This window comes from Polypterus senegalus, chromosome 8 (assembly GCF_016835505.1).
Source record: "Polypterus senegalus isolate Bchr_013 chromosome 8, ASM1683550v1, whole genome shotgun sequence".
NCBI classification, from domain to species: domain Eukaryota; kingdom Metazoa; phylum Chordata; class Cladistia; order Polypteriformes; family Polypteridae; genus Polypterus; species Polypterus senegalus.
Genome location: NC_053161.1, coordinates 118,529,613 through 118,553,622, shown reverse-complemented (window position 1 = coordinate 118,553,622; position 24,010 = coordinate 118,529,613). Strand labels below are relative to the sequence as shown.

Sequence of the window (24,010 nt, the reverse complement as noted above, 5' to 3'; positions counted from 1 at the left end):
CACCAGAGGTAATCCACGCAGTCATGGGGAGAACATGCAAATGCCACACAGGGAGGACCTGGGAAGTGAACCCAGGTCTCCTTACTGCGAGGCAGCAGCGCTACCTAAATTTTATTTTAAATTATATTTAAGATTTTTTTTCTTTACATTTCTGTACTCGTTTCTTTATAGCATAGAAAATTGGCTGTGTTTGATTTTTTTTTTTTTTTACACTCCCTTCACTGTTGTACTTCTATCTAGTTTATAACTCCTTGTAGTTTGAATATGTTTGAAATTGGATAAGTCGAGGTTAAAGTGAACTCCCTTTAACCTAACTAGATTTAACCTAACTATATGACCTCTGCTGAGTGAATGTTTACCTTCCACCTATAAGAAGAGATTAGTTTACTGAAGTATTATGGTACTGCATTTCCATGTTAGTTTGTTTGTATGTATGCACTAAAGCAGTGCGTTGCCACACCAACCATACGACAAACCACCTCAGCATCCCAAATTTGGACCTGAATGCAGCAGTGCGAAACAATTATTGCTAGTCCTACTGAAATGCATTGATGACAGCAATGACCCCATAACACTATACCTGTTTGTGAGGGTTGACTTTAAAAATTAGTGCCCGTTTATTTAAAATCATGCCATGCGTACAGTGGTGTGAAAAACTATTTGCCCCCTTCCTGATTTCTTATTCTTTTGCATGTTTGTCACACAAAATGTTTCTGATAGCATCTCAATTGGATTCAGATTGGATTCTAGGCCACTCCAAAGTCTTCATTTTGTTTTTCTTCAGCCATTCAGAGGTGGATTTTCTGGTGTGTTTTGGGTCATTGTCCTGTTGCAGCACCCAAGATCGCTTCAGCTTGAGTTGACGAACAGATGGCCGGACATTCTCCTTCAGGATTTTTTGGTAGACAGTAGAATTCATGGTTCCATCTATCACAGCAAGCCTTCCAGGTCCTGAAGCAGCAAAACAACCCCAGACCATCACACTACCACCACCATATTTTACTGTTGGTATGAAGTTCTTTTTCTGAAATGCTGTGTTCCTTTTACGCCAGATGTAACGGGACATTTGCCTTCCAAAAAGTTCAACTTTTGTCTCATCAGTCCACAAGGTATTTTCCCAAAAGTCTTGGCAATCATTGAGATGTTTCTTAGCAAAATTGAGATGAGCCCTAATGTTCTTTTTGCTTAACAGTGGTTTGCGTCTTGGAAATCTGCCATGGAGGCCGTTTTTGCCCAATCTCTTTCTTATGGTGGAGTCGTGAACACTGACCTTAATTGAGGCAAGTGAGGCCTGCAGTTCTTTAGACGTTGTGCTGGGGTCTTTTGTGACCTCTCGGATGAGTCGTCTCTGCGCTCTTGGGGTAATTTTGGTCGGCCGGCCACTCCTGGGGGAAGGTTCACCACTGTTCCATGTTTTTGCCATTTGTGGATAATGGCTCTCACTGTGGTTCGCTGGAGTCCCAAAGCTTTAGAAATGGCTTTATAACCTTTACCAGACTGATAGATCTCAATTACTTCTGCTCTCATTTGTTCCTGAATTTCTTTGGATCTTGGCATGATGTCTAGCTTTTGAGGTGCTTTTGGTCTACTTCTCTGTGTCAGGCAGCTCCTATTTAAGTGATTTCTTGATTGAAACAGGTTTGGCAGTAATCAGGCCTGGGGGTGGCTATGGAAATTGAACTCAGGTGTGATACACCACAGTTAGGTTATTTTTTAACAAGGGGGCAATTACTTTTTCACACAGGGCCATGTAGGTTTGGATTTTTTTCTCCTAAATAATAAAACCATCATTTAAAAACTGCATTTTGTGTTTACTTGTGTTATATTTGACTAATGGTTAAATGTGTTTGATGATCAGAAACATTTTGTGTGACAAACATGCAAAAGAATAAGAAATCAGGAAGGGGGCAAATAGTTTTTCACACCACTGTACATTTCTTTCAGCATTATACCTCTTTTACAGTCTACAGTGTGTCTGTGTTTTAAAAATCGTTAACCAACTTTAATAAGAGACGCAAAACTGCATACTTGTATGTTCCTGAGTTAGTAATAAGATAATTTTTCCCATGTAGGATTGAGGTGGTAGTTTAAATGAGACTGTAGAAATCAGGCTTTAAAGTTTAAACTATACAGTTGTTTCTTTGACAGAACATGAATTAACTGTACCCTTTAAAAGGAATCCAAGTTTTTTTTTTTTCCCCACAAAAACATGTGAATCAGCTGTAGGGCCAGCTGTATAATCTATTAATTGTTTTTAGATAATAGCTGAGCAAATTCACCACCTGAATAAAAGGAAGAACTGCAAAACATTATTTCCTAATTAAACATACAGTGTCTTTATGTCAAGAATGAAAGAACTGCAAAATTACAAAAATTATAGATGTGCAGGTGCAGAGCAAGGAATTCCCAACTTCAGCAGGAGAATGTGCCAGATGATTGCTGTAAAAAATTAATTTGACTCTCCAGCCTGCTGAGATGTGAGAAGAATCGGTAACATTGGTACCAAAGGTTTTATGGTTTCAAAGGAAACGGCACATTCGGGGACAACATGAAGGGAGCCAGCAGAGCTGTTTTTCATAATACTTTAAAAGGTGCTGGTGAACTAAATACATCTTTCTTTTTTACGATCCGGACAATACTATAATTATGTTCATTCTTATAACAGCTAATATATGACCATGTTTCTTCTGACAAACAGTATACATTGAATGATGTGGTAAAGGGGCATTTATTGACATTAAATTGGCACACCTCATAAAGTTGCATGATTTTTTAAAGGTTTTTTTTCTCAAAACCTACACCATTGCTGTTATATTTATTAAATACAGGGTGGCCCACGAAAAAGTAGCCCGCCTCCCTGGCGAAAAAAGGTGCCCTTCCATAAAGAACTTTTTCGTGGGCCACCCTGTACTAGATGCTGCATTACCTGTTTTAATAATTAATTCTAATACAGAATATTGCCTTTGGGCATTACTTCTCCTTAGATGTATTGAAATTGAAGAAAAAAAATTACCCGTTTTTAAAGTTTACTGAGCCATCAGTTTCATAGTTCTCTTGAATAATAACAGTGTCAACACATTCTGAACATAAATACAGCATTAGTTATTGGTTGTCACTGGATTTTACATCAGCTTTGCATTTTAGAGTGTAATAGGAAAGTACCACAGGTATCTTCAAACTAAAATAAATGCAAAACAGAGATCCAGCATTTAAAAAAAAAAAATGGTTTCCTTTCTAAACCACAGGGTTTCAAGTTTACATCAGAATAAATACAGGTTTGTGCAGCACAGATATTTTCCATCGCTGCACAATGTAGAACCAACTGCTGTCTGGCACAAAAGAGTTCCAGCTGCCAACATCTTGAGGAACTTTGTGAAAATTTTTTTTTTTTTTTTCTTTCTTTCTTTTAAGGGTGTTCCAGTTATGGCAATAAAAAATAAAATGATTGCTGACGGCCTAGATCCAGCTCTGCTTGAGTAAGTTTTGTCAAATTTATTTTTTAACATGTCCTAGTATTCTTGTATGTTGTTGTTTTATCATAATTAAACTAATTGTAAGTATTTTTCTGTTTAGTTTAAATGGATGGAAGCATAATTTCATCTGTGCAAAAATAAAAGTTTTGAAACATGCGGTGGCCTTTGAATTTGAACCTGTGCCTAGTTGTGTGACTTAACAAATATGCGCATAAACATTTTTCTACAGTTAAACTATTCCTGGGGGACCAAATTCATTTACATTTGTCTTCTTAGCAGAAGCTTTTATCTAAAGTGACTTACAAAGGAGATCAACATAATCAAATGAACATCAGTCTGGTTCTTTGTTTTGGAATATATGTCTTGGAGCAAACCACAACATCCAATCAGAATCTCATCTTAGTGGAAGTTTAAGTAAAGCAATGGAGCAAAAAAAGTATATTTTAATAAGTTATAAGTGAATAATCTGGAATGGCTTAGGCAGAATCCAGGCAAATTTGCCATGAAAAAATACTGTGCCTACAAAAAGTGTTCACTCTTTGGAAATCTACATGTTTTATTGTTATAAAATGTTGAATCACAGTGGATTTAATTTACCTTTTTGGACATTGATCAACAGAAGAAAACTGTTTGATTTCAAAGTGGCCTAAATGAATTACAAGTACTAAAAATAAATAAAAATAACTGATTGCTTAAGTATTCACCCTCTAAGTCAGTATATAGTAGATATATTGACTGTGCATGGTCAGGTCTCGGTCAGCTTTGCACATCTAAACACTGCAGTTTTCCACATTTTCCTCGACGGATCCTCTCAAGCTCTGTCAGTTTGCATAGGGATCATGAACACGTCCAGCTACAAATTCTAGCTCTGCCACTCCAGGCCATCAACACTCCTGTTTCTATTAATTAATTACATTCATTTAGCACTTTTCTAACCACTGAAAGTGTTTTACATAGGCAGACGGGAACTACTTCAACCACCACCAATGCGTAGCACCCACCTGGATGATGCAACAACACCCATTATTGCACCAGGATGCTCACCACACATTAGCTATTAGGTGGAGAAGGGATGAGTGAGACAATCGGTGACTGGATGATTAGGAGGCCAGTAGATGAGGCTGTGATGAGCAATTTAGCTAGGACATCAGGACATTTTATGACATTCCTCTTTAGTATTGACTTTATGTTAGGGTTGTTGTTTCGTTATTCCTCGAGCATTTCATTGTGTTTTGCTGCATTACCCACACAAGTCTTCCTGAACTTGCTGCAGAGAAGCCTACATCATAGTGGAGATGGTGACTTCAAACATGGTATCTAGCCTTTTGGCCAGAAAGTTAAATTTTGGTGTACTCAGATCATTGAATGTTCTCCCATGACTTCAGATTCTCCCCCATGCCTTCTGACAAAGTCTAGTCAAGAAGTGACGCTCGTACGTTTATTCTGTTTGCCACTCTCCTATAAAGTTGTGACTTGTGAAGCACCAGGACAACAGTTGTTACAGTCTCTCCATCCTGAACCACTGTAGCTTCTAACTCCTTGAGAGTTATTATAGGTCTTGGTGGTCTCCCTCAACTAGTTGTCTTTTTGCATATACACTCAGTTTCTGTGACAGCCAGTTCTAGGTAGGTTCACAACTGTGCCATAATCTTTACATTTCTTGATTGATTTACCTGTGTCACTAGGGATATTCAGGTACTTGTGCTTTTTGGTCACTTTTTCATTGAGTTGCTTGGAGTGGTCTTTTGTCTTCATTGTGTAGGTTAGATGTGATACTGACTCGCTACAAGCTGGACCTTCCAGATATGGTACATTTATCATACAGTCAGTTGAAGCGCCATAATACAGATATGATCTCCATTTAACTAACTATGTGACTTCTAAAACCAAATGGCTGGCCCAGTGATGATTTAGGCTTGTCATTTGTGTTTATGCAAACCATTATTTTGTGTTTTATATCAATTTAGATTAATTTGCCGAAATATTTTTTTCAGTTTTCTGTTGATCAGCCAAGGTAAATCCACTGTGATTCATTGTTGTTTAACAATGCAATGTAAAAACTTGCAGGGGGACGAATACTTTTTATAGGCGCTGTTCAAGGCAAGATTTCAAAAATGCAGTCCATCATAGTTTCCCAACTAATGTGCCACAACTACAGTAAAGATTTGTAGCAATCATAAAGTGAAGATCCAACCTCGGAGGTAGATGCCAGAGACAATTACAACAAAGCCCTGAGCTAGAGTGTTTATTTTGTAATTTTTTTTAATCATTTTGTTATTTTCATTTATCCTTCTTTAGGGGAGAAGTTTTATGAATATAAATAAATGAGTTTGCCAAAAAAGTCCACAAAAAAGTTCAAGGGCTGAATATGTTTTTAAGGCACTATATAGAAAACAATCTGTACTCAACTTTTTTGTTAAAAATTGCATATAGTAGCAAAATTCATGCATTAAACAGAAAGAAATAGACAGGTACTGAATGCATGAATATTCATATGTTCAAAGTACATTAAAGCACTAAAGGTATAATCAGATGTTAATATTTTCCTCCATTTGCACTTGCATATATTTTATGACACTGATAAAAATTCAGTAGTGTATCTTTTTTTTTTTTTTTTCCTGTGAAAAGTCAAAACAATAAAGTGGAGTAACGTGTTCCTGGGGCCACCACGTGGCCACTGCAGTGTAACAAATTTCTTTATGCTTAGTTCTGACTTTATTTATACTTTCTAAATAAATTGTAATCATTTCTTTTTTAACTCATATCCAATAATGATGTGTTTTTTTTATATATAAGCGTTGAACAATACTTTATAAAGCTTTTTATTTTTTCATCAAATATGTAATCTGTATAAACGCACACAAATGCTACAACATGCTGGAAATTGCAGTATGTAAGGTACCTTTAAAGTGCAACCATCCCGGATGAAGTGAAAGCTCTGAAACCCCATAAGCAAGAAAGAGAGGCAGACTTCATGCAGAAATGTTTTAAGCAATCGCAGCCAGCCATCATTATTAGCAGCACACGGTCTTTATGGAGCTGGTAGCAAATATGCAATGTCTCCAAGTACTATGAAAGTTATCTAATGTGTCTTCTTGAATATTGGTTTCAAATACCCACTTAGATATGAATTTTGAAATACATGGACTTTTCTGTGAATGGAAGGTTGGCAGGTCGGGTTCTCATAAACTGATGCTTATTGGGCTATGTCTGGAAGCTAATAAAAGATGCTGTAATATCATTGTTGAGGAATGCATCTACTCACTCAATATTGAACTTCTCACAGCTGAACTTTACCTGTGGTCTCTGCTACATGAATTTAACCAAATATTTCTTATACTAGTTTACATTCTGCTGCTTGCAGATTTAGTAGCTGTAACTGAAATAAGTTTTGAAACAACATAAAACACGGAAACTTTAACACCTAGCTTGTTCAAACTGGAGGTTTGTTTTGCTACACTGCTCTCAGTATGTTAGTCTTGACTGCACATATCAACAAATACAACAACAACATTTATTTATAAAGCACATTTTCATACAAACAGTAGCTCAAAGTGCTTTACATATTAAAGAATAGAAAAATGAAAGACACAATTATAAAACAAAATAAATCAACATTAATTAACATCGAATAAGAGTAAGGTTCAATGGCCAGGGGGGACAGAAAAAACAAAAACTCCAGACGGCTGGAGAAAAAATAAAATCTGTAGGGATTCCAGACCATGAGACCGCCCAGTCCCCTCTGGGCATTCTACCTAACATAAATGAAACAGTCCTCTTTGGATTTAGGATTCTCACGGAAGGGCTTGATGATGATGATGGTCATGTAGACTTCTGCCTTTTAATCCGTCCATCATTGTTGGAGCATCATGAAGCTTTGAGTAGGGGTCAGTACCGATTTTAGAGCCACCATGAATAGTTTTTTTGAGGAAATTGAACATATAGAGTATCAGGATTAAGTTAAATTACGATTAAAGTGAAGTTATTAAAAGGCCATGTTAAAGTAATGTGTTTTCAGCAGTGTTTTAAAGTGCTCTACTGTATTTGCCCAGCGAATTCCTATTGGCAGGCTATTCCAGATTTTAGGTGCATAACAGCAGAAGGCCGCCTCACCACTTTTAAGTTTTGTTCTTGGAATTCTAAGGAGACACTAATTTGAGGATCTGAGGTTACGATTTGGAATATAAGGTGTCAGACATTCCGATATATAAGATGGAACGAGATTATTTAAGGCTTTATAAACCATAAGCAGAATTTTAAAGTCAATTCTGAATGACACAGGTAACCAGTGTAGTGACATTAAAACTGGAGAAATGTGTTCGGATTTTCTTTTCCTAGTTAGGATTCTAGCAGCTGCATTCTGCACTACTTGCAAACGATTTATATCTTTTTTGGGTAGTCCAGAGAGGAGTGCATTACAGTAATCTAGTCGACTGAAAACAACACGTGAACTAATTTCTCAGCATCTTTCAGTGATATAAGCGGTCTAACTTTACTTATGTTTCTTAAGTGAAAAAATGCTGTCCTAATGATCTGATTAATATGTGATTTAAAATTCAGATTACAGTCAACAATCACCCCTAAGCTTTTTACCTCCGTCTTGACTTTTAATCCTAATGTATCCAGTTTATTTCTAATAGCCTCATTGTATCCATTATTGCTGATCATTAAAATTTCAGTTTTCTCTTTATTTAACTTGAGAAAATTACTTTCATCCATTCTGAGATACTAGTCAGACAATCTGTTAGTGAATCAATAGAATCAGGGTCATCAGGAGCTATTGATAAGTACAGCTGTGTGTCATCAGCATAGCTGTGGTAGCTCACGTTTTGCCCTGAGATAATCTGACCTAACGGAAGCATGTAGATTGAGAATAACAGTGGACCCAGGATAGAGCCTTGTGGAACACCATATCGGATATCATGTGTGGCTAAAGCCATACCAACAAGCACTTCAGAACAGGTCATTCATCTGAAGCTTAGCGTGTTCAGGCCTGGCCAGTACTTGGATAGGAGAAAATCTAGATAAACGTGGGTTGTTTCTGGAAATGGGATTGGTGAGGCCAACAGAAGGGCCGCTTACCCTGTGGTCTAAATGTGAATTACATTCCCCCAGTGCAGTGACGGGGACACTGTGCTGTAAAAAAATGGTGCATCCTACGGCTGAGACATAAAACCAAGGTCCTGATTCACTTTGGTCATAAAAGATCTCTGGGCATCCTTTCTAAAGAGTAGGGTTTGTCCTGATTAAATTGCCCACCATGGCCTAGTCATTCCTCCCCACCTCCAATCTTCCCCTGACTTTAATTGGCTATCTGTCTTGCCACTTCACCACCTAACAGCTAATCTGTGGTCAGCTTGCTGGTGCAAAAATGGCTGCTTTTGCATCTACCAGGTGGATGCTACACATTTGTGGTTGTTGTAGTGTCTCCCCACTCAGTGAAGTGCTTTGAGTAGTGAGAAAAGTGCTATATAAATGTAAAGAATTACTATTATTAAAGTAGGTTAACATTACTGTCGAGTTTGAAATGCAAACATGCCCTGCAAGAATATACTTGCAGCGTTTTAACACATAGTATATTCATAGACCACAATGCATATTTAAACTCTGCTTGATGCTGCTATGCCATACAGTGATGCAGCATATCATAGCAGATAGAAGTACTTCTCAGACATGTGGAGCCAAGTAGTCCACGCTCATTACAATGTACAGATTAATCATGAAGCTTCACTTACTTTGGGCTACTGAGATCCTAATGGATAACAGCAGTTTTAATTTTTATCTTTTGTCTCAGGGTAAAGTCTTCTGTTCAGTTTCACTTCTTCTGAAACCCAACGGTTTAAAATGTACAGACAGGAGGAATTTGGAACGGGTGTTTTTGGAATAAGACCCATGGACATTGCCTTTGCACTGGTGAATTCCACTGCTGTTCGCTACAAACTTTTTAATGAGTCGTCCCTAACAGTGCATTCTGTTTTTGGTCAGTGATACTAGGGACATGCCGACCTCCACACAGACACGGGTTGAGGCTGTTTACTGTCATTAAGTGTATGTGTTTCTGTGAGGTAATAGTCATTGAACAGAAAAAAAACAGTAGAGTATACACAAATAGTAAGCTATGGATCACCAAAGGTTTTAAAAGCAGACAAAATTGTTTTTTGGAAATGTAAAGGAGTTTTAATGGTAACAATCCAAAGTAGGAAAGATTTGAAAACTATTGCAGGTTCTTAAAAGAGGCAACCTTTCTAAAAGACAAGAGCCACAAGCGCTTACTCAAGATTTAAAACGAGTCATTTTGAGTATCCTCTTGTGATATACATGCTAGTTACATCCAGCTATTAGACAAATATTCAGGTAGTCCTCATATTTTTAACTTTCATGTTGTAGTTCTCATTATCTTCCACATTATGTTCTTTTATAAAGTTTTTTTTCTCTTTCTAGGAATCCTGAAGCACCTATTCCTAATGGAGGAATCCAACAAACACAGGAAGAAAGTGATAATTCAGGCAGTGAATCTTCATTCAGTGACTGATGTTGTTCAGAGTGGTGGAGCAGATGTTGGCTGTAGGTCTGGCAGCTTTCAGGTTCTGTTGAAGACTCAAGCATGCAAGCTTCTGTAAGCTACCATGAACATTAATTAGCTATGAGAATAAACGGTCATCTAAATGATCTAAGTAAAATTCTATCCACTCTGGCGCTTAATATTTCTCATAGAAAACATTAATTTCTTGAAGTTTATTATATAATTAGCATTCCTGGAATAGATGACTACTACCATTCCTCAATAATTCTCTGGAGCAGCCTGGCATATGCTGTGCTTTCTTAGGGGGATGCTTTATTCCCTCAGCTCCATGCCCTCCGGTCCTCAAGTGGTCTGGCTGCAACTGATGGGGCTGACCACTTCTAATGGCCACAGTCTGCATCCCAGCTCCATCTTGACCCCTTTTTTTGTACACCATAATGATGTACAGTATATGGAATTCTCACATACTGCAAAGGGTTATAGTGAAATGAAAAGCAAGTTTGCTTTTGCAATCAAGTTTTGATGCAAAATTAATTTGTTGAGAGAACTGCCATTTTAAAACCTAATATCAAAAAGCAAACGGCTAACTTTGTTTTTCGACAATTTTAGAAAATGTGTATTATTTACTAACACAGTTGCAAGTAATAAAAATCATATGAGCTGGTGTTCAAGGTAATTATGTGTGGTTGTTGTAATAAATGTGAGTTTTGAGGAGTTCATGTTTTATTGTAATTCATTTTGTTTTGTGGAAAAAAACAGGTGAATGAATCAGTGAAATTACATTTAAAAGGTTTTTTTGTGCTCTTGAGTGCTGCACATGATATTTTATTTCAGACTGCTTTGAAGTTGAATTTTAATAATCACATCTTTAAAAGTGATGATATGTTTATGGCTGGAAAAAGGAAACAAAACGTTCAGCTGCACCTGTTGATGTTCATCCATTTGACCCACCGATTTGTCCAGAATTGTTTTTTTTTTAACTTATGGTAGGCAAGCAGTATAGTTTAACAAGAAATTGGGGCCTTTTCAGGAAAATGCAGTGTAGTCTGTCAGTTGAAAATGTACTCTTTCAAAAAATTAGGGAGAAACATTTAAACATTAGTTTATTTGTTAGTGGTGCCACCTCCAAGCACAGTGAAATATGAATGTCTGGACCCCGAGTGAACTTTGCACATCCTCTCCATGTCTGTAGTGTTTTTTTTTTTTTTTTTTTTTTTTTTTTCCCTCCTTCAGATACCTCACTTTGCCTTCCTTGTTTCAAAGATGTGTGGGTTAAGTTGACTGGCACTAATAATTGGATCACAGTGAGGAAGTGTACTTTGAGTGGCACTAACAAATACAATCAAAGCCACTAGAAGCAGGCAAAAGACAGGACCAGCCTGGACTGTGTGTCACTTTCATACCACTGGCAGGTGTTAGTTTATTTCACATCATGGCTCATTTCTTAGATGTAATGACTTAAATGTTTTGTTATGGGGGCAGCACGGTGGCGCAGTGGTAGCGCTGCTGCCTCGCAGTAAGGAGACCTGGGTTCACTTCCCGGGTCCTCCCAGCGTGGAGTTTGCATTTTCTCCCCGTGTCTGTGTGGGTTTCCTCCCACAGTCCAGAGATATGCAGGTTAGGTGCATTGACGATCCGAAATTGTCCCTAGTGTGTGCTTGGTGTGTGTGTGTGTGCCCTGCAGTGGGCTGGCACCCTGCCCGGGGTTTGTTTTCCTGCCTTGCGCCCTGTATTGGCTAGGATTGGCTCCAGCAGACCACCATGATCCTGTAGTTAGGATATAGTGGGTTGAATAATGAATGGATGGATGGATGTTTTATTATATATCAATAGCCCATTTTTAATTTCACAAATCAATCAATCAGGAAAAGTTTAACTGTCAACCAGCCCACTTCTGCTTCATGCCGATGCCCCAACTCATGCTGATCTAACACTTTGGGTTTAAACAGATGCCACACCCTTCCTGGTCTCAAGACCCCTTGTTACTGAGACATGTGACAAAGATGGCAAAGTGAAGTGAAATGTTCTTTTCGAACATTTGAAGTGTTTCATCGTGTGGTTTAGCATTCATGTGAATTGTGTGAAAAAAGAAAATTTAAACACCAGGAAACTTTTTTTTTTGGTCACCCCTCTTATAATTAGTTTCAGAATTTTAAAGAAGTTGGTTATGTTGAGATCCCCGCTCATATTAGCACACTTGTACAATGCAGCATTATGGTTATGGATAAAAATGACAAGATGAGCCAATTTCCTCTTTTGCCTTTTGATTTTATTTGCTGACAGACATAAGTCTGTGAAGATCTTTCAACTTCCATTGAACGTTTTAATTAAAGTACAACAAAAAAGGCAAGATTATTAGGTAGTTTTTAACAGGTAAAAGCCATGCAAGCTGGCACAATATAATCTGAGGGATTTGACAGGCCATAAAAGGAATTATTAATAATAGTTCTGTGGCATACAAAGAAGCCCCCAGATAATGAAGCAAGTCTGACATGACCTTCATGACACACCCATCTGTTGCAATTATCACTGCGTACAATCCATGAAGTCTGCAACAAACTCTGGGCTATGGACAGAAGGATTTCTTATTGTGTACTGCTCAGAGCTGTAGTACACCACTTTTCCACCAGTTGTGCCTCTCCCATGAGCACTCACTACCCAATTGTTTCACAAATCCGTTGTCACTTGAAAGAGCTTCTATGCACATGGAGCTCCAACAGTTGTAATTTGCTGTTCCAAACAACAGAGCATGGCTGCTCTCCAGCTAGTGATGACAGATAACAAAACTTGAACGGGGGCTTCTTGCTAGCTTCTCCTGACAGTCTTTGCTCTCCTTAAAACCAGGATGGGGCTTCTTGCTGTGTACTTACTGTATTTCAGGTACCACTCTCTAGCTTGCATTCTGCACCATGATTTTCTTTAACTTACTAGTAATTAACTTTTTCTTTATCTTCACTCACATTTTCTGCTACTGTTGTCTATTCTGCTAATTCATCTTGTGACAGCACTCACTGTGAAAAATGTTACTTAAACTGATGTCACGTTACACAATTTCTAGTCAGGTGGGATGTCCAACTGGACATCTGAAGTTGTTGATCTCGTTGCTTCAGGATTTGTTATTACATAACTAGAAAGCACTTGATTTGTCAAAGTAGATGATTCCATGAATTTGTAGCAAATTTTCACATTTCCAAAGTATTGTGTGCTTACCCCTTTTTCTAACAGCCAATGTGAAGGAGCCAGTGTTGTACAAGGGCTTTACACGTCACATACAGCGAGTTCAGCTGCAGTTTCTTTTCTTTTTTTGCACATAAAACATGAGCCTTCCTTCTGTTTTTGTGATCCAAAACACCCACGTTTCTTATTTTTTGTCACTACATTATATGCATTGTACTTCCAGCTAAACGTTCATTGATTGTCACCTCTGTGACAACCAGTTTGAATCTGTCAGGGCAAGTCACAGACTAGTTGGACCGTTTGGGGAGTGCATCACAACTCCCCCGACTATCTAAGATTATGGTAAATGAAGCCTATGACTGACAATCTCTGGGCCTTTAGCCTGAAGTTGATTAGATCTTTAATTTCAAAGAAAGCGTTTGACTCTACACTGGAGTGGCTTAGCATGAACAGCGGATGGTCCTGTTTGTTTTCTTTGTTTCTGTGCCTCTGAAAGCACCACCCTTCAGTGGTGAAAGCCTTGAATGTCATCTGTGATGTTTTTTTCAGACAACACCATTTGCCATGGTCATTTTTAAAACGGTCAATAGTAACAGTTTACCTGAATGCCAGAGATGCCTTTATCTCTGCTACCTTTTGATGCCCTGATGAAAAATGTTTTGCTTTTTGTGGATGATGATTCCGGGGCTTCATCTGACTTAGGCCAATTCCACCGCCTGCATCAAATGCTTGGCTCTGCAGTGGGTTGATATTAGATTTTCCAGCCCTTGAGCACCAACCCTGCATTCAGTTCCGATTAAAGACTCTTGTGTGTGTAGTTAGGTTATGTCACATTCATGCAGTACATCGAAGCACAAAGCTGGTACTGAATCCTTTGACCTCCAACACGCTTCATTGTACAGCACTGAGAGCTAAAGAGCCACTCACCTGGGGAATACCTTAATAAAATAAATTAACAGTAAAGATTGAAATTCGTGTTTAATGACTTTTAGGTATGCACTACGATGTGTAACAGTTTTAAGTGCTCCATACCACATTTCTGTGGTCACGTGGCATTATCTATCCATTTCAGCTACAGTTTGTTACTTGTAAGATGGCTGACAATGAGATACAATGGTTACATTTTTTTTTTCCCCAATTGGAGCACAGGAAGGTGGAGTGACTTGTTATTGGTCACACAGTGCCAGAAGCAGGATTTGAACCCTCAACCTCAGGGTTTCAAGTCTTAACCATCACAACCACACAGCCAAAGTTTTTCAGAGCAGTCCCAGACACAGGGAGCAAATCTACTCTGATGGACACCAGTATTTTGCAGGGGACATTCGCACCTACATTAACCTAACATTCACGTCTTTGGGAAGTGACAGGCAAATGCACCCTGGCATGACCAAATAAAATACACAACTTCCTGTAGTGTTGTGTAGAGCATTAAATGTTCAAGCTGCAGTGCACTTGAGTGTCTCTGGTCTTTGGGAAGCATATGGTGACTAATTACATTTCCTAAGGACCACACATGAGAAGTAAGTTTCGATATTTGTTGGTTTTGTTCCTTCTGCTATATAAGGAAGTGAAAGTATGGCAGTGTAACCTTAGCATCTGCTAAGTATTCTGCTCCTGGTACGACTGGTGTGCAGGTGCACTCAAGCAACAAAACGAAAGGTAATGGGCGGGACTGTACATAAAAAAATAAATATAAACTAAATATATACATCTGCACTTTACGTGTAAAACATACAAATCAGTCAAACACAGTATGTCATAAGCGTGTTTTTGTCAAGTTGGTGGTTTATGGGTGGTGTGTAGTGGTAATTCTTGTTCTCCTTATACTGTGTGTTCATTTTGATGTTTTACCTGTTTGACATCAGACTCCACACAACTGGCATTGCTGTGGCAATAAAGTGCAGCCCTTTAAGGCCTTAGACTGCATACAGCACTGGGGGGCACTTGCACTCTTACTCATCTTGTGGTACTACTCACTCGTCTTCAAGTGACCTGCCTCTGGTCAGTCTCCTTTCAACAACACAGCTCAAAATAAAGGCATGTTTATGCACTTGTGTCACAATATTATGGGATTTAAGAGACTTTCTAATGGCAGTGACTAACTTGTGAATTGGGGGGGATATGGCGCAGATTCCAGATTACCTATAGGAAGGAAAATCCTAGGTGTGCATACACAACATGGTGTTTGGCCCTAGATGATATGCTGTATAGTAAAACATGCAGGATGCTGGCCATGAACACAAGTGTCTCCCAATAACAGTTTATCTCTCCATCAATTCCTTATGGAATTCATTTTACATGATTCAGTGTAATACAGAATCCTATAAGACCAGGATACAGTGTAGACAGGGATAGCCAGAGAAAGAACAAGCAAGACTCTTAGAAGATAAAATGACACCAAGTGTTCATTGAGAGTTTTGAGTTTGGGTGTTACTCCTTCGAGACAAAACAGAAAAGTGTGTTTGCATTGTACGTGATACATAATATTAGAACAGGCCACATTGGATCTATTATCTATCTCTTAATCGCACTGGGTGGATGATGCTGTGATATATTTTGTGAATTAAACAAGCTTTTTCAGATTGTCTGAATTAATAGGAGCAGAGAGTGGCTAATGGCTGCACTAAAGGTGAGAGTGTGCCTTGAGCGACTGGGAGATGATTGGCAGAAGCTACGAAGTTGTGGACTTCAATTATGGATCCCTTCTTTAAGGTGGGTGTCAAGGAGCAGAGTTTACAGAATTGGCCTACAGAGGTATCTCAAGCACAGACCCTCATCGACTTTGTCCATCCATTGATTTTCAGTGGTGTGGCGGTTAGCTTTGTTACATTACCGTTTCAGTCCCTGCCTGCCCCCCTGTCTGTGTGCCACTGGCACCTGCTCCCCATGTCCCCATCTGTTTTTTTTTTTTTCCCCCTCTCAGTGCTCCAGTCTTCTCTCTCATCTCACAGATGTGGAAGTTTGGCTGAGGTGCGTCTTTAAACTGGTTGTGTGCATTAGTTTGCCCTGTGATGAAGTTTCTAGCTGTTCCTGGTGGGCTCCAGCCTTGCAGTGAATGCATATGGTAAGGGCCCCTCCTGTGAAAACTATTCACACCAGGCCAGTTCTGAGACACCCCCAGCCAGACTTGCTTGCCTTTAGGATGGGGATGGAGAGTTGGGAAAACAAATGTGTGCACAAGAACATTCAAATCCCACATGGATTTGGGAATTACTTCCCGGTAAATTCATCTTAATCTCAAACCCACTTAATCCAATTCAGGGAAATGGGCAAGAAACAGCCCTGGAAAAAGCAGCAGTCCACTGCAGGGCCAATTTGGAACTTCCTGTTAACCTCTCGGCGGAGTGGTGGCTGTGAGGCAGGGTGGGATCTGCGCTGGTAATCGGAAGGTCGAATCCCGTAAGTGCCAGAAGTGATTCCACTCTATGAAAGAAAATGAAAGGGAAATTTGAGACCAGGATCCTGGATTTGTGAGGTAGAAGCACTAACTACTGTGACTATCATATTTGTAAGTTATATGCTGCTATTTATTTTAATCTATTACAAAATTCTGTAAAATTACAAAATAAATGTAAACCGTGGCGCAAAATAATGCAATTAACAAAATGTAGTTGATTTAATAAAATATAAATCAAAGACGATCACAGGTGCATTGTCTGCATAAAAACATACAAAACAAAATAAACAGACCCAGCGCCACAGTTGTGTCAGTGTAAGTCAAGCACATTGGTCTTCATCTTCAAAGTAAATCTCTGGAAACACAAAGTGAGGTTTTGTTATTCTGTGGAGCTCATTCTGAAGCGGCTTTTAGTATCCACTATACATAAATAAGCACAAACTTTTCACGGCAGCAGTGTGTTTATGGTAGGAAAACCAACCAAATTATCCATTCACATTAACTATATAGAGAGGAGCTTACTTGCCAAGATTTGACCTTCTTTTAAATGCTTTTGCCAATTATCTAAAGTAGTAATGATGTCTTTTGAAAAAGCTATGCTCTGTATCGGTCAAGAGTGACCTTTATTAATGTAATTAAATACTGCATGCTGAATTTAAATGTGAAACTTTGTAAATATTTATTTTAGCAAATGAGGTGTGCATTAATAAAAATGATCACAGATACAGTGAAGGGGGCTAAAATGCCTTGCCAAAGCCACCCTCTTAAAATAACGGTCTCTCATTTCATTTAATACTCTGTGAAATGGGTGGCTATTTCTGTGCTCGCAATGTGAACCTTTTTGGTTTCTCTTTCCTCTGGTTATTTCTTCCTACTTCTCTTCAAATCTGGCCTCCCATGTGGTGTGGTGCTTGTGCAGCAATGATGCAACTTTAAAATTTCTTGTTTTCAGGAAGGGAAGTGACTTCTGGGTTAGGGTGCAAAATAAAGAGATGAGTAACACAGAGGCAGCCCACAATGCCTCAAGCTCAGTCATAAATCAAACTTCTGCATACAAGGGATATGTACATTCACACCCAGTTCACTCAAAAGTGTAATTCCATTCAGGATGATGGTAAATGGTCATCAAGGCAGTAAAAATGCAGAAAATCGGTGCATGAAACACAAAATACAAACCTGAAATTCTCTGATGTAGGTCAAGAAAAAACAGACAAACCCAAAAGCTACGATCCACTCACAAACTGCACTTATGATATGCTTTGTGTAGCCCTAAAACAAGAATACACATAGAAGAATTATATGTGTTGTGTGCAACATGCACTGGTTGAATATAAAGGTAAAACAATATGCACACATAAAAATGATGTACAGCTTTTCACAGATTTCTCATTCAGATTTCTAAAATAAATGAGCTGATTCTTGCTAATGACATATTCTGTTTAATACCTTTTACCACAAATGTAGTTCTTTTTTGAACTTCTTACTATTATAGATAGAGAGAGATGTGGAAGAAACTAAATAAGAGATAGATAAAAATGCACTACATATGATATATTGATAGATGAGAAAGGCACTATAGATAGATAAAGAAAAAAAGAAAATGTTATTTGTCCCCAGGGTAGCAATAAATAAAAATAGTATTATTATAGGCAGGGCACTAATAGACAAGCATGGTCATAATTTACAATCGAATAAACATCTTTTCTATCTTTATCAATGAATTATCCAGAGGAAAACCCATACAGACACGGTGAGAACATGCAAGCTCCACACAGACGAGAACCAGGCATGGGATTCAATCCTGCGGTGCTCATTCTGGGATGTAGCGAGGTTACACACTGTGCCACCAGTGCAATTCAAGTGAACCAGTCAGTTGTTTTGCCCCATCCCAATGAAAGCAGTGCGCAACATTTCACTGAAACTGAAGTGTTTCTTTGTAACTCCCTCTTCAAGAGTCCATTTTTGTACATTTTTTTAAATAATCTTCAGTATTTTGTAGCCCATCACTTTTATTATCTTTGGTTTTTTTCTGCATATGGTAGCTGCAGATGAAGGGATTCACATAGCCAAAGTTATAGAGACAACGCAAAGAGTCCAGACACACTTTAACTGTCATGCAGCAATGCAACAGAAGATTAAGGATGGCCATAAAGAATAGAAGAGTACACTAAGAAGAGAACATTGTTTCCTAAAAGGTGGCATCATTGATTCATTTCATATCAAACCACAGCTGCCTCCTAGCTCCATAACCCATCATAACCCACCACTGCTGTCCCTGCATGAGAGCCTGCTGTCATTCGGTGGGGTGTCCTCTGCAAGACCACAAATCAACTCTTAAGGCCCTATTGTCTCCAATTAACACAGTGTGGCCAGGTTTGTATTATCCTGTCGTAGAAGGCAAGGTCAGGCTGGCATCCTGGATGGGATGGATGGTGGTTCCTGACCAAGTCAGGAGGCCTTTATAATGGAAGGCCAGTGGGAGAAAACCTTCCAGAGACAAATACGTTTCTGTGACCCTGGGTGGCAGCATCCCTCTTGGTTTGGTCAGCATGGGAAGAGTAGTTCTGCTAGGAGGCCCTGTTGGGGTTCTTGGATGCTGCCAGTAAGGAGCTGTCAAAAGGACACTCGTCTGTCTTAGAGAAGTTTCATCTGACCCAGAAGTGCTTCTTGGTGGTAGTGTGTTGCATTGGAAGCACTTCCAGGTCCAGGTTGCTCCCCCAGGTGACACAGAGTCAGGAGTAGAGTTGGGCAAAGCTCCTCTGGGAGGTGTGGAGAAGAAAGAAAAAGAATTCTGTTGGGCTTGTGTGGGTGAAGCTGTGTCAGGGGTTTGGGGCTCTGCTACACTCCATAAAAGTCACAATCCATAAATAGTTGTATCGTAATGCTAGGACTGGGCAATACAGAGTAGAGTTTATATTCACACAATTTATTAACTACAGATGGTCTCCCAAAGGTTGCCGGTTCGAATCCCCGTCACTGCCAAAAGAGATCCTACTCTGCTGGGCTCTTGAGCAAGGCCCTTAACCTTCAATTTCTCCAGGGGCGCTGTACAATGGCTGACCCTGCGCTCTGACCCCAAGGGGTATGTGAAAACTAACAAATTCCTAATATAAAACATTGTATAAGGTGAAATAAAGAACAAAAAAAAATGGTCTGAAAAGGAGTCTCTCTGACATTAAATGGGAATGGATATGAACTAGTATGCTCTGTGGGAGTGATAAAGGCAGAGCATGAGGCAAAGCTGGAAAGACCAGAGATGAGAAGGATTAAATGGCTGCAATACATGTACTTGTTTTTCATTTTTACTTTATATGGTATACCATACCTTATCATCTTTATGCCAGTGCAAAGTTGAATCTGTCAGCAAACCTCCACACACAAACACTGGTAACATTCATGGTCAAGGAATCTGATCTTTAGGAATTTTCATGTGTTTCAGAAATGTGGGATTAAACAAATTATGAATTGGCTTATCACCAAAAGGCATATAGATGACACATTTCTTTTGAGCATTTTATGCAAGACTAGTCCACTGTTTTAGTTTTGTACAGTTGTGCAGTGAAAAAAGGAAAGGTGATCAGTTCATCTTCAGCTCACTTAACTGTTCACAATAACAGACATTTTAAGCAAGGGGCCCAAACTTTGTCATGCCACTGTGATGATCTGACTCATACAAAAGGCAGCTTATACCACCAAATCCAGTTATTCAGAAATCAGTGCAACACTTCAGAGCGGACACATGACCCTGGTTTTGATCTGGCTAATATCCATGCTGCTCCACTCTGAAACGTCATGTAGCCTTTCCATTGTTAAAATAAAGCATTGCAATAATGTAACAGAAAGAAGGGATCTGGCTTCTCTGCTGCAAAGACAATGGGTCTTAGTTGAGCTATATTACATAAAGAGAAAAATGTACTTTACAACATGTTACTAATGTTAGTCTCAAATGCTGCAGAGGACTTCAAAGTACTGATGTCAACTTATGCATTCTTAACATCAGCAGGAGAGAGTGAAATCTTTTCCAACCATTACAAAGGACCAAACAAAAGAAAGTTTCCATTTAACTGAGGAAAACTTAAAAATGCATTAATTTTCTTAGTTAAGCAATGCAGTCTGAGTCATAGGAAACCACAGATGCTACAATTGATTTTAAAATCATATCAGTGTGTCACCAGCATTAACATTTAAAAAACAATAAAAGGGTCACTGAATCATTACATCCTAATAAAAACTTAGATACTTGAATTTTACGTGCACTAAAAGCTCACAAATATCCCTAATTCACTTTTTTTTTTTTTTTGCAATTGAGTTAATTAGTATGGCCAATACATTACCTGTTTTTGAATTATAAATTGCATTTATTTATGATGCATATGATAATAAAAAGTTTGGTGTCCAGTACAGTGGGCAGAGCTGCAGGCCTGGGTTCTAAATCGGAGTGCGGTCACCTCTAATGTCGAATCTGCACTTTCCCCTTCCACCTCAGTGGGTTTTTCTTTGGGTTCTCCTGTTTTTGTTCCACCTCAGGTTATACTTCTTCATCCATCCATCCATTACCCAACCCGCTATATCCTAACAAAAGGGTCACGGGGGTTCTGCTGGAGCCAATCCCAGCTAACACTGGGCGCAAGGCAGGAAACAAACCCCAGGCAGGGCGCCAGCACACCGCAGGGCACACACACACACTAGGGACAATTTAGGATCGCCAATGCACCTAACCTGCATGTCTTTGGACTGTGGGAGGAAACCAGAGCCCCCAGAGGAAACACACGCAGACACGGGGAGAACATGCAAACTCCATGCAGGGCGAACCCAGGTCTCCTTACTGCGAGGCAACAGCACTACTTCTTGGTGATGCTAAAATGACCCTGTATTACTATGTATATGAATCGACCATGGCGCCCAGGGCTAGTTCTCACCTTGCCCCCTGACTCCCTGAGATCTTAAACTGGATACATGGAGAAGAAAATGAATGGATGATAAGCATAGTACAGTACAGTAAAGTTCTGCAATGTTAGCTGTAAACTCTTCTGAATACTGGATATAGTCATAAGAATTGTGTACATTTTTCAGATTGCACAAGCTTTACGATCGTGAAAACAGAAAATAATAAATGAAAAAGCAAATATCTATAACAGCTGCTCATTGCTGAACCCACATATTCCTTTACAGGGTTGCAGAGAGCTGAAGCCTATCCTGGCAGCATGAGGAGCCGAGCAGAAACTAACTCTAGAAGGGACGCCAGTACATTCACCCCTACATGTCATTATGTACAACAAGACCATGGAGCTGCAAAGCCAGCAGTTCCACTACTGCCACCATAACATTACTTTTATTTAGTAACATATTTCTTTAATGCCTTATTTTGATTTCGCTTGGGTTTTTTTGCACCAAAAACTGTAGGTGGTCTTTATAGATTTGATGGTGCTAAAAATCTGGCAAAAGAACTGCCCCATGATATCCAGTTTTGAGTAATGACTGTTTAAAACAAAACAAAAACACTGTTTTAGAGAATAAAATATTTTAAGAATTATTTAGATTTGGAAAAATGATAAATTACTGATATAATTGTTTTACATAAAATTATTACTTGTAGTAATAATAAAAGTAGTCACTTGTTATTTTTTTTCAGGGTGGAATGACCAGTTTCCACTATAACATCTCACCTTTTGAGCAATGTCCAGGTGGAACCTCTCAGCAAAACTCCAAATAAGAGTGTAGGAGATGGATATTTAAAGACCCAGGTTCTAGGTAGGAAAAGAGAGAAGCCCTCGACAGGTTTCTTTGCAGTTTCTGCCTTTGTATTTCCAAGAAAATTATTGCGCACATTTTTATTGTTTCTCAGTAATGGAAGGGAGGGTGTGTGTTCTTCTAGTGTTTGTGTGTCTCTTACCTGGTTAAGACAATGGATGGATCAACCTTTTCTTGCATACTTTGACAAAAAACATTTCTCTCTTCTGGATAATAAAAAATCCCTTTTTCTAACTTTCTAAATATAAATTCCTGGCTATTTTAAAGAAATAAAAACTACTGATTGAAAGCAAAAAATGTGTAACAAATACTAGATTTCAGGTTGTTTCCACCTCAACTGATGTTAAAAGGCTGCCATTTTTCAGCATAAAAAAATATTTCAAATAATATATTTTTTTTTTTTGCAAAAGTGTTTTCATCGAATCCAGTATGTTGCAGAAATGATTTGTGGTAGAGAAATTCCAATTTTAGAAATGGATTTGGCGCACCTAAATCTGTAAAGAACACCAGTTTTTTGTGCAGGAGGATTTTGATGTAGACCATTGTTACCTGATGTATATTTTTCTTCTTACTTATGGCCAAAACTTTGTTTCAGAAAAATAAAGTACATCATATAAAAGTGCTGATGACACACTCGTGCTGTAATTCCGTTTCAGGTAGAGCACAGCTATGTTAAACAGAGCTCCAAACTGCAAGATCATTGACATTGACATTAACATTTAAAAAGGATACTTGGCCACATTGCAATAAAGGAAATGATGAAGATGGCCAATCGCAGAAGGCACATTGTCCTCGTGCTTCCATTTTCACACATCTTAAATGATATCAAGGACTGAAGGCCAATATAAAGAACTCCAAAGAAGAAGGCTATAAAGGCTCCTATGTCATGAACTATTCTGACTGTGTTTTCCTGAAATGAAAATATTACCATTAAAAGAAAGTCACAAAGTACAAAACACAAAAAAGTCTTACATATTGATTTTTCATTCTGACAGCATTAATGACATTTATGGATGCATATTTATGAGACATTTAAAATGTATGGCAAAAAAAAGTATTTGGCCCTTCTTGATTTCCTCTATTGTTGCAATTTTTTGACCTAAACAATTTTTAGGGTTTCAAGCAAAATATTAACATTTGATAAAGAACACCTGAGTGAACAAATAACACATTTTCCTTACTCTGTTTATGCAGTGAAGAAATGTATTTGTGACCAGCTAACACTGTGTGAAAATGTATTTGCCTACTAATTCAATCGACCCAAGTAAAGGATAATTAGAGTAAACCCCACTTCTTTTGGCCCAACACAATCAGTTAACTAGCACTTGACTGTATGATCAGGGTGGCACAATGGTGCAGTGGTAGTGTGGCTGCTGAACTTGCAGTAAGAAGACCACAGTTCATGTCACAGGTCCTCCCTGTGTGGAGTCTGCATTTTTTCCTCATGTCTGCATGGGTTTTCCCACAGTCCATTGTTACCTGATGGTACCATCTGCTGAGGCTAAACTGGCCTGGGTGTGTGTTTTTGGTGTGTTTGTCCTGTGATGGACTGGCACCCTGTCCAGGGTTTGTCGCTGCTTTGCACACAATGCTAGCTGGGATAGACTCCAGCACCCCAACTCAACCTTTGTCAGGATTAAGCTGGTTAGAAAATGACATAACATGAAACTTGTATAATCAAAGGAAAAT

At 38.7% G+C, this 24,010-nt stretch overlaps 2 protein-coding genes across 4 annotated transcripts in view; one reads left to right on the top strand and one right to left on the bottom strand.

Moving 5' to 3' along the window:
- The window catches only part of washc3 (WASH complex subunit 3), a 32,967-nt gene extending 22,257 nt beyond the window's left edge, over positions 1-10,710 (top strand). Inside the window, exons 6-7 of the mRNA XM_039761709.1 lie at positions 3,412-3,476; positions 9,915-10,710. Of these exons, the coding sequence (XP_039617643.1) occupies positions 3,412-3,476; positions 9,915-10,005 (156 nt within the window). The 3' untranslated portion in view covers positions 10,006-10,710. The remainder of the gene's footprint in view (positions 1-3,411; positions 3,477-9,914) is intronic.
- A 1,533-nt stretch (positions 10,711-12,243) lies between these two features.
- dram1 (DNA-damage regulated autophagy modulator 1) overlaps positions 12,244-24,010 on the bottom strand; it is a 44,974-nt gene continuing 33,207 nt past the window's right edge. The window contains exons 4-8 of one of the 3 annotated variants that reach the window (XM_039761708.1): positions 23,054-23,231; positions 19,896-19,954; positions 17,747-17,839; positions 16,864-16,925; positions 16,497-16,596 (exon numbers count right to left, since the gene is read on the bottom strand). In XM_039761708.1, coding sequence (XP_039617642.1) covers positions 16,881-16,925; positions 17,747-17,839; positions 19,896-19,954; positions 23,054-23,231 — 375 coding nt within the window. In that variant the 3' untranslated portion in view covers positions 16,497-16,596; positions 16,864-16,880. Of the gene's footprint in view, positions 16,926-17,746; positions 17,840-19,895; positions 19,955-23,053; positions 23,232-24,010 lie in introns of all 3 variants that reach the window. The other 2 variants (XM_039761705.1, XM_039761707.1) reach the window with 2 other exon arrangements.